Source organism: Nyctibius grandis, chromosome 28, assembly GCF_013368605.1.
Source record: "Nyctibius grandis isolate bNycGra1 chromosome 28, bNycGra1.pri, whole genome shotgun sequence".
Taxonomy (NCBI): Eukaryota; Metazoa; Chordata; class Aves; order Nyctibiiformes; family Nyctibiidae; genus Nyctibius; species Nyctibius grandis.
In genome coordinates, this window is record NC_090685.1 from 4,423,467 (window position 1) to 4,437,688 (window position 14,222).

Consider the following 14,222-nt stretch of genomic DNA (forward strand, 5'->3'; position numbering starts at 1 on the left):
TGTAATGAGCCTGGGGTAGGGCACCGCTGGATCTATTAACTCCTACTCTAATTGTTCTCTTTCTAGTCCTTCAGCTGTCTGCTGTGAAGTGCAACAGCTGTGGTGCACGCGGTGCGGAGTCATCCTTCATGTGGAGAAGGGAGGAGAAGAGCTTTACTTAATTAATGAGACAAGGACTTTGGGGAGGCGATCTTTCCCTCCCGTTCAATCCTAGGTTCTCCCCCGGGTTACACACTTCACTTCAGTAACAGGAGTGGTAGCTGGAGGGCTGAATGAGCAGTATCTGAGGGCCGCGGTACACGGGTCTCTCTTTTTCTTTTGGTTGGAGGTGAAGGGGGAGTTTCAGTTGTGCTTTTAAAGACTGTCAGCTGGGTTTCCTCAGCAGCATCGCCTCTGTGTGTCCGAGTAACGGCGCGGGCCTTGCACTCGGCGTTATGAACCGGGAGCCATTTTTCCCGTTAAAACAGGAAATTCCCAAAGCTTCAGCACTTAACGCTTTGCTCCAGCGGCTCCGGTGTCGGTAACAGAGAGGGCCTTTTGCCTGCCCTCCGAGAAGCGGCGGCAGCCCTCGTCGGGGAGGCGCCTGCCCTCGGCCCTCGCACGGCGGCGGCGGGGCCGCGGGCAGCACCACGGCAACGGGCGGCGTCACGTGGGCCCCGCCGCTTCCGCTTGCCCTCTCACCCCAAGATGGCGGCGCCCGTGGGACCGGTGAAGTTTTGGAAGCCGGGTGAGGGGGCGCGGCCGGTGCGGGGGGGTCGCGGGGGGTGCGTGTGAGAGCTCCTTCCCGGGCTGTCTGCAGCGGGCTCTGGGGTTCCGTCCCCCCCGGCAGCCGTCGGCTCTTGGGGGTCGCACGGATTTTAGGCGCCGAGGGCAGCGGAGGAGCGTGCTGTCCCTCCGCCACCGGGGCTTGGGGGGCGGCGAGGCCTCTGTGCGTCCAGCTGGGCGCTGCCCGGTACCGAAGGCGACAGGGGAGGGGACAGAGTCCGCCCTCAGCCCGCTGGGGTGGGTGTGCTGCCCTTCGGGGGGGCCGCGACCGGCTGGAGAAACGCGCAGGGAAACCCCAGGGAGTTTAACGAAGGGAGGTGCGAAATCCTGCCCCGGAGCGGGAAGAACCCCGGGTGCCGCGCACCGAGGAGAGCAGCTCAGCAGAGCCGGGGGGCCCTTGGAGCCCTTGATGAGCCTTGGCAGCAAAGGAGGTCACCGGCCTCCCGGGCTGCGTGGGGAAGAGCGCTGCTGTTGGGGCGAGGGAGGTGATCCTGGGAAGGGCGTATCGAGGGGGATCGGTGGGCTCCCCAGCACCGGGAAGACATGGACTGACTGAAGCAGGTCCATGGAGTGAAGGGTGGCAAAGATGATTGAGAGATTGGAGCATGCGACATGCCAGGGGAGGCTGAGAGAGCTGGGGCTGTGCAGCCTGGAGGAGTCCCAGCAGGATCTTTTCAGTGCCTGTAAATACCTGTTAGGGGTGTGAGAGAAGATGGAGCCAGACTTTTCCTGGCAGTGCCTGCTGACAGTACAAGAGGCAATGGGCACAAGCTGAAATATGAGAAAGTCAGCTTAAACATGGGAGAAACCTTTTCTACTGCGAGGGTGATCAGGTGCTGGAACGAGCAGTCAGGCAGGTTGTGGGTCTCCAACCCAACTGAACGAGGACCTGAGCAGCAGCTGTAAGTGACCTTGTGGTAAGCAGGGTGTGGGACTAGAAGGTCTCCAGAGGTCCCTCCCAGCCTCTGCTGTGCTGTGGCTCTGGGATCATTCCCTCAGGCTTTGGGCAGTTATATACCTTCCCATTTGCTTACCCCAAGGGGAGCTTGGTGGGTCTGAGTTTGGTGATTTTTTCTTTTAAAATTGATCACTGTGTTGTGGTATGCTGTGGTTTGTAAAGCTCTTCCAGAGTCAAGATTAGTTTAGGAAACAGCTTCTTAATCATTTAAATATTATAGTAATGTGTCTGTATACACTATATATATATATATAGTAATATGTTGTCCGTTGTGTATTTAAAAAAAAACGTAGAAAATGCTGTGAAAGGAAATCAGTGGGTGATGAGAAACAATATCTGTTAACGTCATTGATTTGTCAAGATCCAGATATTCAAATCCCTGCTTCTTGACTTCCCCATCTGTCCCGAGGAGTGAATAGTTACTGCAATCATATGCTTAAAATTTGATCGATTTGCTATAAAACTTGCTTGGCAGCTTTGAATAGGGAATAACTGTTTTTAAACAGTGGAAAAAGTGGGGAAAGCCCAAACAATCAAGTCCTACAAAACAGGGGGAATCCTTCTCCTTGCTCTCAGACTTTCCCAGTTGAATCTGCCACTGGAGGTGATACATGCCGTTATTGAGATGAGTTTTTGTTTCTAGTTCACTTGCATGATTCAGCATTTTCAGTTGTCTGTAGTTTTATGGTAACCTGCAGCAGGAATAAATCAAGTTTCAGTTACTGAGGTAAATTCAGATCTGAAGTGAGTGGCATATCTCATGAGTGGGCAAGGCTGAATGTTTGTACAGCTGATGCTAGTCAAGGAAGTTCTGTTACATGTCTGGCTGGCTGGCTTAAAATCCGTGGACATACTTCTGAGAAAGATATTAAAGATATATCTGAACTGTTGGACAGAAAAAAGAAGAAACTTCGCAAGATATTCTTGTAGGTTTTTCCTATGTGCTTTTTTCCTCCTTTGTCTTATTTTAAAAATTCAAATACTTATTCACATTAGATTTATTTTTTTTAACCAGCAGGAGACACGTACTTCATTTGAAAGAATTTCTGCGTTTTTACTGTTAGTTAATATTTTGATTATTTTCATAGAAAAGTTAGTCATTTGATATATGCTGCTACCCATGATTCTTCCTTCTAAGGAACATACTTATTGTGGTTGTATTGTGATACACTAGGCAGAAGTTGATTCTTCCAGTTAAAATTAACTTATGTCCTCTAGGCACGGAAGGTCCTGGTGTCAGTGTCTCAGAGGAGAGACAGAGTCCTGCTGAGAGTAGTGGCATAACTGTCATCTATAATCCTTATGCTTCCCTTTCTATTGAACAACAGAGACAAAAGCTGCCTGTTTTTAAGGTACAGAAGTTCTTTTCGGTATATTAAATCTGTTGTATCGTGTCTGGCTTTTATGTCTTTTTTTGAAAGAGCAGTATAGAATCACTTTACAACATAAAACAGTAATTTTGACCTTGCTCTCTTTATTTGTTGGGATTGATTGTCCTGTTTGACAACTGTTACTGACAGTTTTACAGGCTTTGTAGATTTATGGTAATTACTATATGTTGTGATTTTAAAGAACTGTTTAGCTTTTGGCAGTAAACTCCATGTAAAATGAATTTACTGTGTCTGATAGATATGTAAATATTGTCAGTTTAATTATTTTTTTTTGTACACATCTGTTTTTGATACTTGAATGTCATCTTTTCTTTCAGCTAAGAAATCACATACTTTATTTAGTGGAGAACTATCAAACTCTGGTGATTGTTGGCGAAACAGGTTGTGGGAAATCAACTCAGATTCCACAAGTAAGTGTCTGTTTAACTTGGTAAGATCAGGTATTCCTTCAGGAGATTTGAAACATCAAACCAGCAACCCAGAACTGCACTGGGAGAATGGAATTCACCTGTGCTCGTGTGTGTGACCAAAAGGAGAGAAAGAGAAGGCTTCATATTGGATAGCAGGAGCTGGTGTATCTGTAATATAAAACCTTCTTTCACTACAGGAAAGGACCACACACAACAAATGAGTTTATGCTGGTACAAATAGTAGTCACTGTGCTATAGTAGTCACTGTGCTATAGTAGGTGTTCATTACTCTATCAGAATAATTTTTAAAATTTTGTTGAGAATGTGTTTTTAAGAAGTAAAAAAGGTACGCTTTTCTTACGAGCTTTCCTCTTGGAAATTTTTGGAATATTATATATTTTTGTGGTTTTGTAAAATTTTCTCTTTTGTGACAGGAATGAAAAAAGTCTGAGAATATTTCAAAGTTTGTTCTTGATTTAAACTTTAAAAATTGCAGACTAATGATGAATGTCATCTGCTTTAGTGTGAGCGCAGGACTTGTGGTGCTTAGCTTTTTTTCTTAAAGGGGTTATAAAATAAAGGAAAGAAGAGAAAAAAAAATGAAGTTCAAAAATACTTGAGACCCAAAGAACTGCTCTTAGATGCTTTCTGAAAGCTTACGGGCTTAGGAAGTAGGTATTGTACTTTATTAGTTTTAATAGTGAGACTAATAATGCACAAAATCTCTAAGGAACTGATTTGCCTAAGGTCATGCATCAAGTTAGTGTCAGAACCAGGAAAAAGCACGTAGTGTGGACAACTAACACCTTGCTGTAATCACAGCATGACCAATTCATTTCTTGTCCTCCATATTTGTTTGCAGTACCTAGCAGAAGCAGGCTGGACAGCTGAAGGCAGAGTTGTTGGAGTGACACAGCCTCGTCGGGTTGCTGCTGTTTCAGTGAGTTCCTCCGTGTCCAAATTTTCCCGGTTTGTTGTCATTATAACCTCCAGTTTATTAGCAGGTTTTGCTGAATAGCAGGAATCACAACTGCATGAGCTCCTGAATGAACAGACGTTTCTGCTTATCTTCCTCACAGAATTGCTGGTACTGTACGCTGAATTCAACCTGATTAGTAGGTCTTGTCAAAGATGCCAAGTCCAGAATTGCAGATGTAGAAGCTTTGAAATAAATTGCACGGTATCAGCAGAACTGTGTTCAGAAGCTAGGGCTGCGCAGGGCTGAGCTATGATCGACTCTGGGCTAGGACTGTGCTTGTATGACCCTTAACTTGTTTCGCAAGTTAAAGTAGTGATGTAAATCTGTGTACAGTAACATAGCCAGTGGAAGAAAGAGGAGGTTGTGTACCTCTTTCTAGCAATTCATACCTAGTTTTCTTGAATCTTTTTTTCTGTGTTTTTGTTTGGTTTTTTTTGTTGTTGTTTTGGGGTTTTTTTTTGTTTCCCCTTGTAACAGCATTGAGGAAAAGAAGAAAGAATTTTATTGTGAGAAATCTTTTCATATACATAGTATGTCTAGGAGAGCATAACATCAGCTAGATGTCCTATGAGAGGAAGAAGAGGGGATGCTGAGGGCAACAACTTGTGCACAGAAAGTGTCCAGTGCTCCTCGTCTTCCTAACTGCTGCCAAACACTGACTTGATGGGCTGAAGTTTCTGCTGCAGCATTCTTTTTGTGAAGAAAACTGAGGTGCCATTTTGTAACCCTCATTTTGCCTGTTCTTTATCATGTATTAAACTGTACCTGCAACAGAACAGCTTATGCCTCTGGTAAAAATGTACTGAACAGCTGTACAACTTGCTGTTTCATCTCATGCAGTATTCTTTGACCAGATCCAACATGGTTAAGGAAACAGTCTCTAGCAGTGATCTGCATCTTGTGCTTTGGGCAGCCTGACTGCAGTGTCCTCCCTTTTCTCCTTCACAGGACATCCAGCTGACAGTGCACGGTTCTGCAGGAGGTGTTGTGTATACTGCAATGATTTCTCACGACAAACTTACTTCTCTTTTCCCTTTGATGTCTTAACACATTATTTTTAACCCTAAAATAAAACAATTACTCAGTTAGGGCTTAGTATATAGACAGAGTAGGATTTTTCTTCAAGAATGTTGTTGCAAACTGCCGGGACTGTGTGGCTGTTGCAGGGAGATGAGAGAGTTGATGATCTATTGCTTTGTCTTGAACTGAAAGTGATCTTTTATTTCAATCGTTGTGCTTATCTGCTTTACCATCTAGAGTATAGGGGCTGTCAGAAGTAAAGAGAGGTAGTTGCAGAGGCATAGGGCATAGTTTAGAAATTCCTGAACTTCTGCTTGCGTTACCCAGACTGACAATTATCCTGAATGCTTGGGCTGAAAGCGATGGAGTGATAAGATTCCAAGTGAAATCATGAATTCACTGCCTGTCAGTATGGTTTAGAATGGCACTCAAATGACTGAAAGTAACTTGCTCTTGGAATTCTACTAGGACTAATGTATATATTGTGGAGTTTTATTGTGCCTTTAGCTATGAAATGTCTTTGTAGCTTGCTGAAACCACGGCCTGATAATACCTAATATTCTGTAGAATAAAGTCTGAATAACTCAAGATTTTTAGCTAAAGGAGCTGTTGGCTTAAAACTGGCCCAGGGTAGTACTGTTCCAAAAATTGATACTACTTTTAATTATTCTACCAGTTCTCTGTTTTCTGCATAGGAGATTCTGTATTATGGAAAGTACAGTAGCAACTTTATTTAAAAAAAAAAAAGTCTGAGTAAGTTCAGGGACAGATCAGCTTAACTGATAACTTTTTTCTGCATGCCATATACAGGTATTATTTCCCTTTTTACATGCCAGCTGTGTTCTTACATTGCACTCCTGCAGTTGCTGGTAGGTGGTCCTTCCCCAGTGCTGTGACTGTTGGAGTACTTATCACAGAAAGGTACCTCTAGCTTTCCTGAGTAGAAGCAGTGTGAAACAGGTTTACTAAGTTACACTAAAACATTTTAAAAGTATTTACCGCTTATATGTTCAGTACGTGCTGTTATGTCACAGACTTTTCTGTCTGAACAAGAACAAATAATTCTTTGGAAGCACTAGCTCTGTTCCCGTTTTGATTCCAATTCTCTACAGACAAAATAATGATACAATGAAAAAATGTGCTGCGAGCTGTCTCTTGTTTATAAGAATCGCTTTTCTCAGGTTGCAGGCCGAGTTGCTGATGAAAGAGGTGCAGTGCTGGGTCATGAAGTTGGATATTGTATTCGGTTTGATGACTGCACGGATCCACACGCTACAAGAATTAAGGTGAAACATGAACAGCAAGTGGTTACTCTGAAAGGGTTAGGTGAAACTTCAAATGCTTTTGCAAAATTCATGAGAACCTTGTGATGCCCAGTAAAGAGAATACCTAGCATTTCAGTTTTCCAGATAGGTACCCCAAAAGTGTGCTTGAAATGGCTGTTGCTATCCAAACCTTAATAAATCGAGTACGTGTTCTATTCTGCTAGTCTGGCAGCCACCATTTTAAATGTAAAGGAGATTTTCAAGGTAGGTATGGCCAGATACTGGTACAGTGCTAGTGTGAACTGATACATCGCTCAAAGTCGTAGTGAAAGGCTGCAGTGAATCACAGCTAAAGTGTCCTCATCACCCTAAAAATAGATTTTAATTAAAAGCGCAGATAAAACATAAGATGAGTAGGCTAACTGAGAGTAATTTGGTGTGGATTAAATAGCAAGCTTTGCAGCTGTTCTTTAGTGCTGTGAGCAATATTAATGTTGCTTGTGTTGGTACAGACGAGAGTTTGCTTTAGTTATGCTGGAATAGCAATGATGATGAATGAGACAATTTACTTTTTGATTTTTTTTCTGAGGCTAGTAGCCCTTTTAAAGTGAAAGAAATGGAGATGTTTGTTCATTAAATACAGCTGAAATCTTTTTTTTTGAGTGTGATGATTAAGCATTTGGAGTTGGAAATTTGGAAGTTTTTACCTTGCACACCTGTCCTTGCTAGTTCAAGGCCGCAGTTGGAGTCCCAGGTCAAATTACTGTTTGGTGGCTACATAAAGCTGGTGGGTTTCCACTGGCTAGTAGGAAGAAGTATTAAATTAAAATGTTGCATTTTGTTGAAATGTTAAGGTTTGTGTTCTGGTCAGAAGTGTGTGACAGATATTAAACAGCCTAATTGGAGAGGGTCAAGACTGGATTGACACGTGGGATGTTAGTGGTAGAGCAGATTTAGCCACGTTACAGACAAGAGTGAAGAAACTTCTTTTGCCATGTTCCAGTGCTGCCAACCTGTTATTTTTTTCAATACAAAAATGACTAATTTTAAAAAAAATCAATACTGATTAAAAAGCAATCACCCTGCTTATCTCTGGGTTAACACTCAGAAATACATACTTGCCTTCCATAGCTGAAAATTGATTAATTTAATAGATCATTAGAAAATCAAAGGCAAGGAAAAATTCAGGCGAAAGCCTAGAAAATCATCTTTAAAAAATCACATGGGTAATCAAGACTACTTGATAAAGGTTTTTTACATTTTTCTTTGCATTCACTTTTAGTTTCTAACTGATGGTATGCTGGTGAGGGAGATGATGGCTGATCCTTTATTAACAAGATACAGGTAAGGAAATATGGAATGAATGCTTGCTGAAGTGTAATTTGGTAAACAACTGCATTTTTTTAGACCAAGGTGTGGTTATTATAAATTAAATACCAAAACGTGAAAAATATTTTAGGAGTTTGACTTCTTTATGTTGTAAAGACTGTTAGAAAATCAATTGATCATTGCAACACCAAACCCAGCAGGATTTGGTGCTGTGGTTTTGGAACAAAAGCGAAATGGGTCTCATGGAGTCTGAGTTGTTTCATTTCTTAGTTTTAAATTCACTTTTTCTTTCTGATGCTAATCAAATTTAAAAAAAAAAATCAACAACCCAGGCTATTCTGGTATCCAGAAAACCTATGTAGTACAGTAAAGACAGACCTTTCTTCTTCTTCCTCTTTCCAAAAGCTAGCCTGAACACAGAACAGTACGTATGCACCATGTGGTGTTATCTGTGTTTTTCTCCCTACTTCGTCGCTGCGTGGTTTTTAACTTCCACAGTTTTCTAAGTGGATGTAAACAATAATAGTCCAGCAGCAGATTTCAAATAATTATTTTTCTAGAAGACAGGAAGACACTGATTCTAGTGTCAGTCAAACCATTTCTGAAATCTTTCTTCTTTATTCACAGTGTCCTCATGCTGGATGAAGCCCATGAAAGGACTCTTTATACAGATATAGCCATTGGCTTACTAAAAAAGGTTATTTTGTTTTAATGTTCTCTGTAACCATTTTCATTTTCATCCTTTTTGTTAAACCTCTGATCCTGATGGCTGATTAGTGAACCTATTTGAGAGAGGGTGATTTCTAGTTCCTCATTTACCCTACAGCTTATTGTACATACTCAAGTATTTACTTCAGACTTCTGACACTCAGGATCCTCTGTTTCCTCTCCCAATGCTGAAATGTCTCCTTAGATGATATTAGCAAAAACGTAGTCTTCATTCTGCTGCTGCTGATCGTGTGAAGTGATCTGATAGGGAATTGTTGACTTTCAACCTACTAAAGATCTGACTCCCACTAGAAATTAAGACTAAGCTATAATGATTACAGACTGAATGCCCTTAAAATGAATATATAAAACTCCAAACAGTTACCAGGTTGTTAGATCTATGGGGTGACATGGGTGCTTCAGATCATCAGCTGTCCTGTAGTTTCAAAGTATTTTTAGAGAGAAGATACTGGTGATCTGGATGCTCTAAAACTTAATTCTAGCCTTACATCTCAGAAAATAGTTTTTACTCTGGATGTTCTTGGTCTCTATCCTAGGTTCAAAAGAAGCGTGGGGATCTTCGACTGATTGTGGCTTCAGCCACCTTGGATGCAGAGGTATAGCTCACAGATTTGGTTTGAAATGCAGTGACCTTGAGTGGCAGCTCCACTTCTAGCTATATACAGCTTATCCTCTGTGCTGCTGGCTTCTTGTGAAGCATTGCTGCTGTTTGAGTGGTGGAGACGAAGGAGTGCAGGATAAAAATCTGCTGTAGTGAAGTTGCTGTGTTTGCTTTTCATTTTGTACTAGCAAACTTTTTTGAAAGTGAATTTAAATATGAATCTGCTTTTCATATGTTTATGCTTTTTTTCCTCTTATTGGTATTGTTGTATAAAAAGATGTTCTCTTGGCTTAATCTAGTCTGATAAGAGGCATTCATTTAGCTCTGTTTTGCTGAGAGCAATAGTTTGAGACAACCATAGACCAGTAAAACTAAGAGATAAACTAATAGATTTAATTTCAGTGAGATCTTACTAGTTCCCTGATTGACTTGTGGCCTGTGGAAACTTACATGATTTACTAAAAATGTCATTAATTTAATTTTGAGTAGGAACAGAAGAAATGCTGTCCTAGATCACAGCAGTGTTTCATCCAGCCCGGTGTTCTGTCTGTAGCAGCAGCAACAATAGGAGATGCTGTTTAGGGAGAGCATATGAGCCTGTCCACCTGCTGTGGGTTTGTTCTCCTTGAGCTGCTTCAACATCTGCAATGGTTGTAATAGAGATATTGGACAGAACATTCCTGCTGTTTCCTTCTAGTATGTGTTTATGGACCTGCTGTTTGTTAATTTGTCTTTGAATCTGCTTGATGAAGCTATAAGTCTCCAGGACATCATGTGAGAGCAATTTTCAGACGTTTGCCACCTACTATATAATGAAGTACTTTATTTAATTTCTTTTAAACCTGCTAGTTTCATTAAGGACCTCCTAGCTGTAGTAGTGTGGGATTTGTTGTTTTTAAAAAAGAAAAAAAAACAAAACCAGTTTTACATTTACTTTATCTGTCACCTTTGATTCTGTAAACCTCAGCTGTGTGTTTTCTCAACCTTCTGCTCCCCAAGCAGCACTCCAGCCTTTTCAGTCTCTCCTCATAAGGCAGCTGCTCCATCTCCTTTATCATGTTCATTGCTTTTCTCTGTGCTTTTTCTAACCCCACTGTGTCCTTGATGAGATGTGGTGGTGAGAGCTTGCATGTAGCACTGAAGGTGTAGGTGTACTGACATTTCCCTTAGTGGCAAATATCATATGCCATAAATCTTGATTGTATGCTGTGCTTTGGTAGTACTTGCACTACTATGTGTTCTGTACATTTTATTAGGTAGCATTACAATCCTTTGCCTTTGCAAAATTTTAACTGACAGAAATCACGTTTCAAATAGTTTACAAATAATGTAAAAATAAGTTAATAGGAGCAAAATGATTAGTATGACTATATAAACATTTGTTTAAATACAGAAAGTTTATGGTACCTCTATAATGGTCATAACAGTTAAGATGGATTATTTGGGTTCTTGATGTTCATTCTTTTGCTATTATGTATTTAAAATATTTCATGGCAATTAGTCTATATTTATGAAGGTATCTCATAACACATAAATCAGCCTAACTCTGCTTTTACAAAGTGAGATCTTGGTGTTCGGTAAGAGCTGTAAAATTTACTTACTCATCCAAAAATGGATGAGAATATGCAAGCCCTTCCCAAAACTTTTAGAACCAATCATTTCTGAGTTCTTTTTAGCTTTGAGTTCGCTACTGCTGTAGATCCAGTAAGAAGTTTATATATCTGCTCTTTCCAACTGTATGAGCTGATCTCATTAATTTTATTACCTCTTTTTGATCTTGGCTTCTCAAAGTAATAAACATGCAAGACAGTGTATTTGTGCTAAATGACTGTATCTCAGACAGAATAGAAGGCAACAAAATCAAACTTTAAAATTTTTAAATAGGAACTTTATCAAAATACTGCCACATTTCTGAAGAAAACATCCAAGTAATAGTAATTTAACTTTGTCATGTCTTTAGTTTTTTCCCTCAGTTCTTTGAAGTATCAAACTGAAAGTGTTTTTTTTTTTTTATTTTATTGCAGAAATTCAGGGATTTCTTTAATCAAAATGAGACCGGTGACCCCAGCAAAGATACCAGTGTGATCCTTACTGTCGAGGGGAGAACGTTTCCAGTGGACATCTTTTACATACAGAGGTGTGTTGCTGTTTGATCTTGTCAGTGGTGATTAGGAGAGTGTGCAACTGTGGTATCATTTTGTCTAGGTTAGAGCTGAGAAATTCCCAGACCAATGGTAAGGAGGTGTAACACTCAATTTGGGAAACATTTGGATATTGCTTATAGCAGCAGACATGTTTTTAAGCTTCCTGTGGTGTAAAGGAAATGAATTGCTGAAGGCTGATTCCCAAGGTTGCATCGTGAGCTGAATGTGGTGTGGCTGATATGTAGTGTCCAGAAGCTAGTGCTCTACTTGTTCCTTGTGGAAATGAGGAGTCTGTTATCTATTTTTCTGCTAATGTCTCTGCTATTTTCTCTCCCTGTAGTCCTGTTCCAGACTATATAAAATCAACTGTGGAAACGGCAATGAAAATTCACCAGATGGAGCATGATGGTGATATACTGGTGTTTTTAACTGGCCAGGTATAGACAGAAGCAATTTTTTTTGCTTTACAGCGCTGTGTTGTGGGCTTTGCGAAGCCGACTCAGTCTCCTGCTTTCCTTAGCTGTGCTTACTTTAATCTCATTAAAGATGACAAATATTTCTGCATTGATGGGAGCAGAATTAAACCAGTCTGAGAGACTTTTAGAAAATATAATTAAGGACTGGATTTATCACAGCTAGTGGTGGATGATAGTTTTTCTCATTTAATGCTGTATGCTTTCGGCCTTGTTAATAAGTGGAACAGTATGTGGTTTTTTGGTGCTGGTCACACCTACGAAGTTGACAGTGAGTCATCATTAATAGTTAAGGCAAATGGAATTTACATTTGTTAGGCTTAGCATCTCAAGTCTTTGACAGAAAAACAAATTGCTGTGAGACAAAAATTTACTAGTCTCTTCTGCTCCATTTATACCTGCCAGCTCACTTTGCAGCCGAGAAGAGTAAATGGAAGGTAGCTTATAGTTTTTCCAGTGAGGAGCTACCTTGAAGAGCTTCAATAATGTCTTGTGTATTTTCAAAATAAATTCTTCATCTCATTATTGATTTGACTTTGAAAGAGTAAACTGGGTATCTGACAAGGCAGTGACTGAACATTTTGTTGTCTGTGTGTTTGAGTGAGATGCCACAGCTGGTCTCAGATGAAATGTAGAGTTGAGCAATAAGTGTTAATACCGTTACTGTGTTATTCCTAATCAAGACCCACAGCATTCTGCACAGTCAAAATAGATTGGCCTCCCATTTTGCTCTCATGAGTTGAGATACACAGGAAAATATGCCTGCTTCATCCTGAACTTTCTTTAGTCCTTCCCTTGCAATTTTTCTCATGTATTTGTGACGTTGTCTCAAATAACAATGAACATAAATATTTACATAAATAAATATTTATTATGAATAACAATTTATGAATATTTAAGAATATTACAAAATTGAGGGAGCTAGTCAAAAGATCCTGGAGTTTGAACAATTAAAATAATATTGGGATTATTTTGGTGCATGTTTTGTATAGAGGTGACAGCTACATGATACTAAAGTGAAACCTCTCTCATTCTGTCCCCTGTCTTGCTCTGGCTGTAGGAGGAAGTGGAGACTGTTGTTTCTATGCTCATAGAACAGGCTCGGGCCCTTTCTCGCACTGGTATGAAAAAACACCTCCGTGTTCTCCCCATGTATGCTGGGCTGCCTTCTCCTGAGCAAATGAAAGTGTTTGAGAGAGTCCCTCACACTGTCAGGAAGGTAAGGCTGTCGGGGATGTCTCAGTTTCTACCATGCAGAAGGGTGTCTGTGTTCACAGATTGTATGTATGATGTTCACGTCATGAGACTATTGCAAGCGCTTACCCAGGGAGACTTTCTGCATCTCCTAACGCTGCCTGTCAGTTTTCAGCCTGTGAACCAAGAACATGTTCTCTGGCTCCCCTTTTCATCTCTGATCAGTCCTAGACATGTCATTCCTAACTCTCCTGTCTACCTCATCAACTTGTCAATTTTCAAGAGTCTTTGTACAACCCTGTATTTGTCTATGTCCAGTTGCAGCTTCTTACAGTCTGAAGTCCTCTACTTTTACCTGGTTTTGTTTATTTTTGTGGTCTAAATGTCTATGGCTGTTTTCCATTAGTAATAGAAAAATTAGTGACAGAGTGGGTAAGTGCTGTATTTTCACCTAGGACGAAAGTCAAAACTTGCTTGGTTTTAGTAGAAAAAAAAGCTTGTTTTGACTCCTGCAAGTCTCGTTCGGATATTTAATATTACAGAACTATATATTGGTCATGATTAGTGCTTTCTGCTTAGGCAGAGCCTGTGTTGGGGCTGAGATAAGGTGACAGAATTACACAGGAGTGGGTTGTTATACTTCTTGTGCCTGCTGGAGTCTAACAAGTAAAATTGTTCATCTGGTGTTGGAGATCATTGAGTATAAATACTACTTTTCTCTCCAGGATTTGACATTAGTCAATTAACTTCCAAGATTTACTTTTTTAATTTCAGGTGAAATAAGGATGAAATTTCCCTCTGTTGTCTGGGAACAATTTTTTTTTAATCTTTTAGGACACATATATAAGTGTATCTCTGCAGGAATACCAAACATGGACTGCTTAATCAGCTCTTGTTCCTCTCCTATCCCCTGCCTCACTCCAGTGTTACAAGTAACAGTTTAATATAACTGAGAAGCAGAAAG

The 14,222-nt window shown here is 40.5% G+C and overlaps 1 protein-coding gene across 2 annotated transcripts in view; it reads left to right on the plus strand.

Moving 5' to 3' along the window:
- Positions 1-676: 676 nt before the first annotated feature.
- Positions 677-14,222, plus strand: part of DHX35 (DEAH-box helicase 35) — a 31,883-nt gene continuing 18,337 nt past the window's right edge. For both annotated transcript variants that reach the window (XM_068419656.1, XM_068419658.1), the window contains exons 1-11: positions 677-727; positions 2,942-3,075; positions 3,432-3,524; positions 4,387-4,464; positions 6,705-6,809; positions 8,071-8,132; positions 8,745-8,814; positions 9,383-9,442; positions 11,472-11,584; positions 11,932-12,028; positions 13,125-13,283. In XM_068419656.1, the coding sequence (XP_068275757.1) occupies positions 688-727; positions 2,942-3,075; positions 3,432-3,524; positions 4,387-4,464; positions 6,705-6,809; positions 8,071-8,132; positions 8,745-8,814; positions 9,383-9,442; positions 11,472-11,584; positions 11,932-12,028; positions 13,125-13,283 (1,011 nt within the window). In that variant the 5' untranslated portion in view covers positions 677-687. The remainder of the gene's footprint in view (positions 728-2,941; positions 3,076-3,431; positions 3,525-4,386; positions 4,465-6,704; positions 6,810-8,070; positions 8,133-8,744; positions 8,815-9,382; positions 9,443-11,471; positions 11,585-11,931; positions 12,029-13,124; positions 13,284-14,222) is intronic.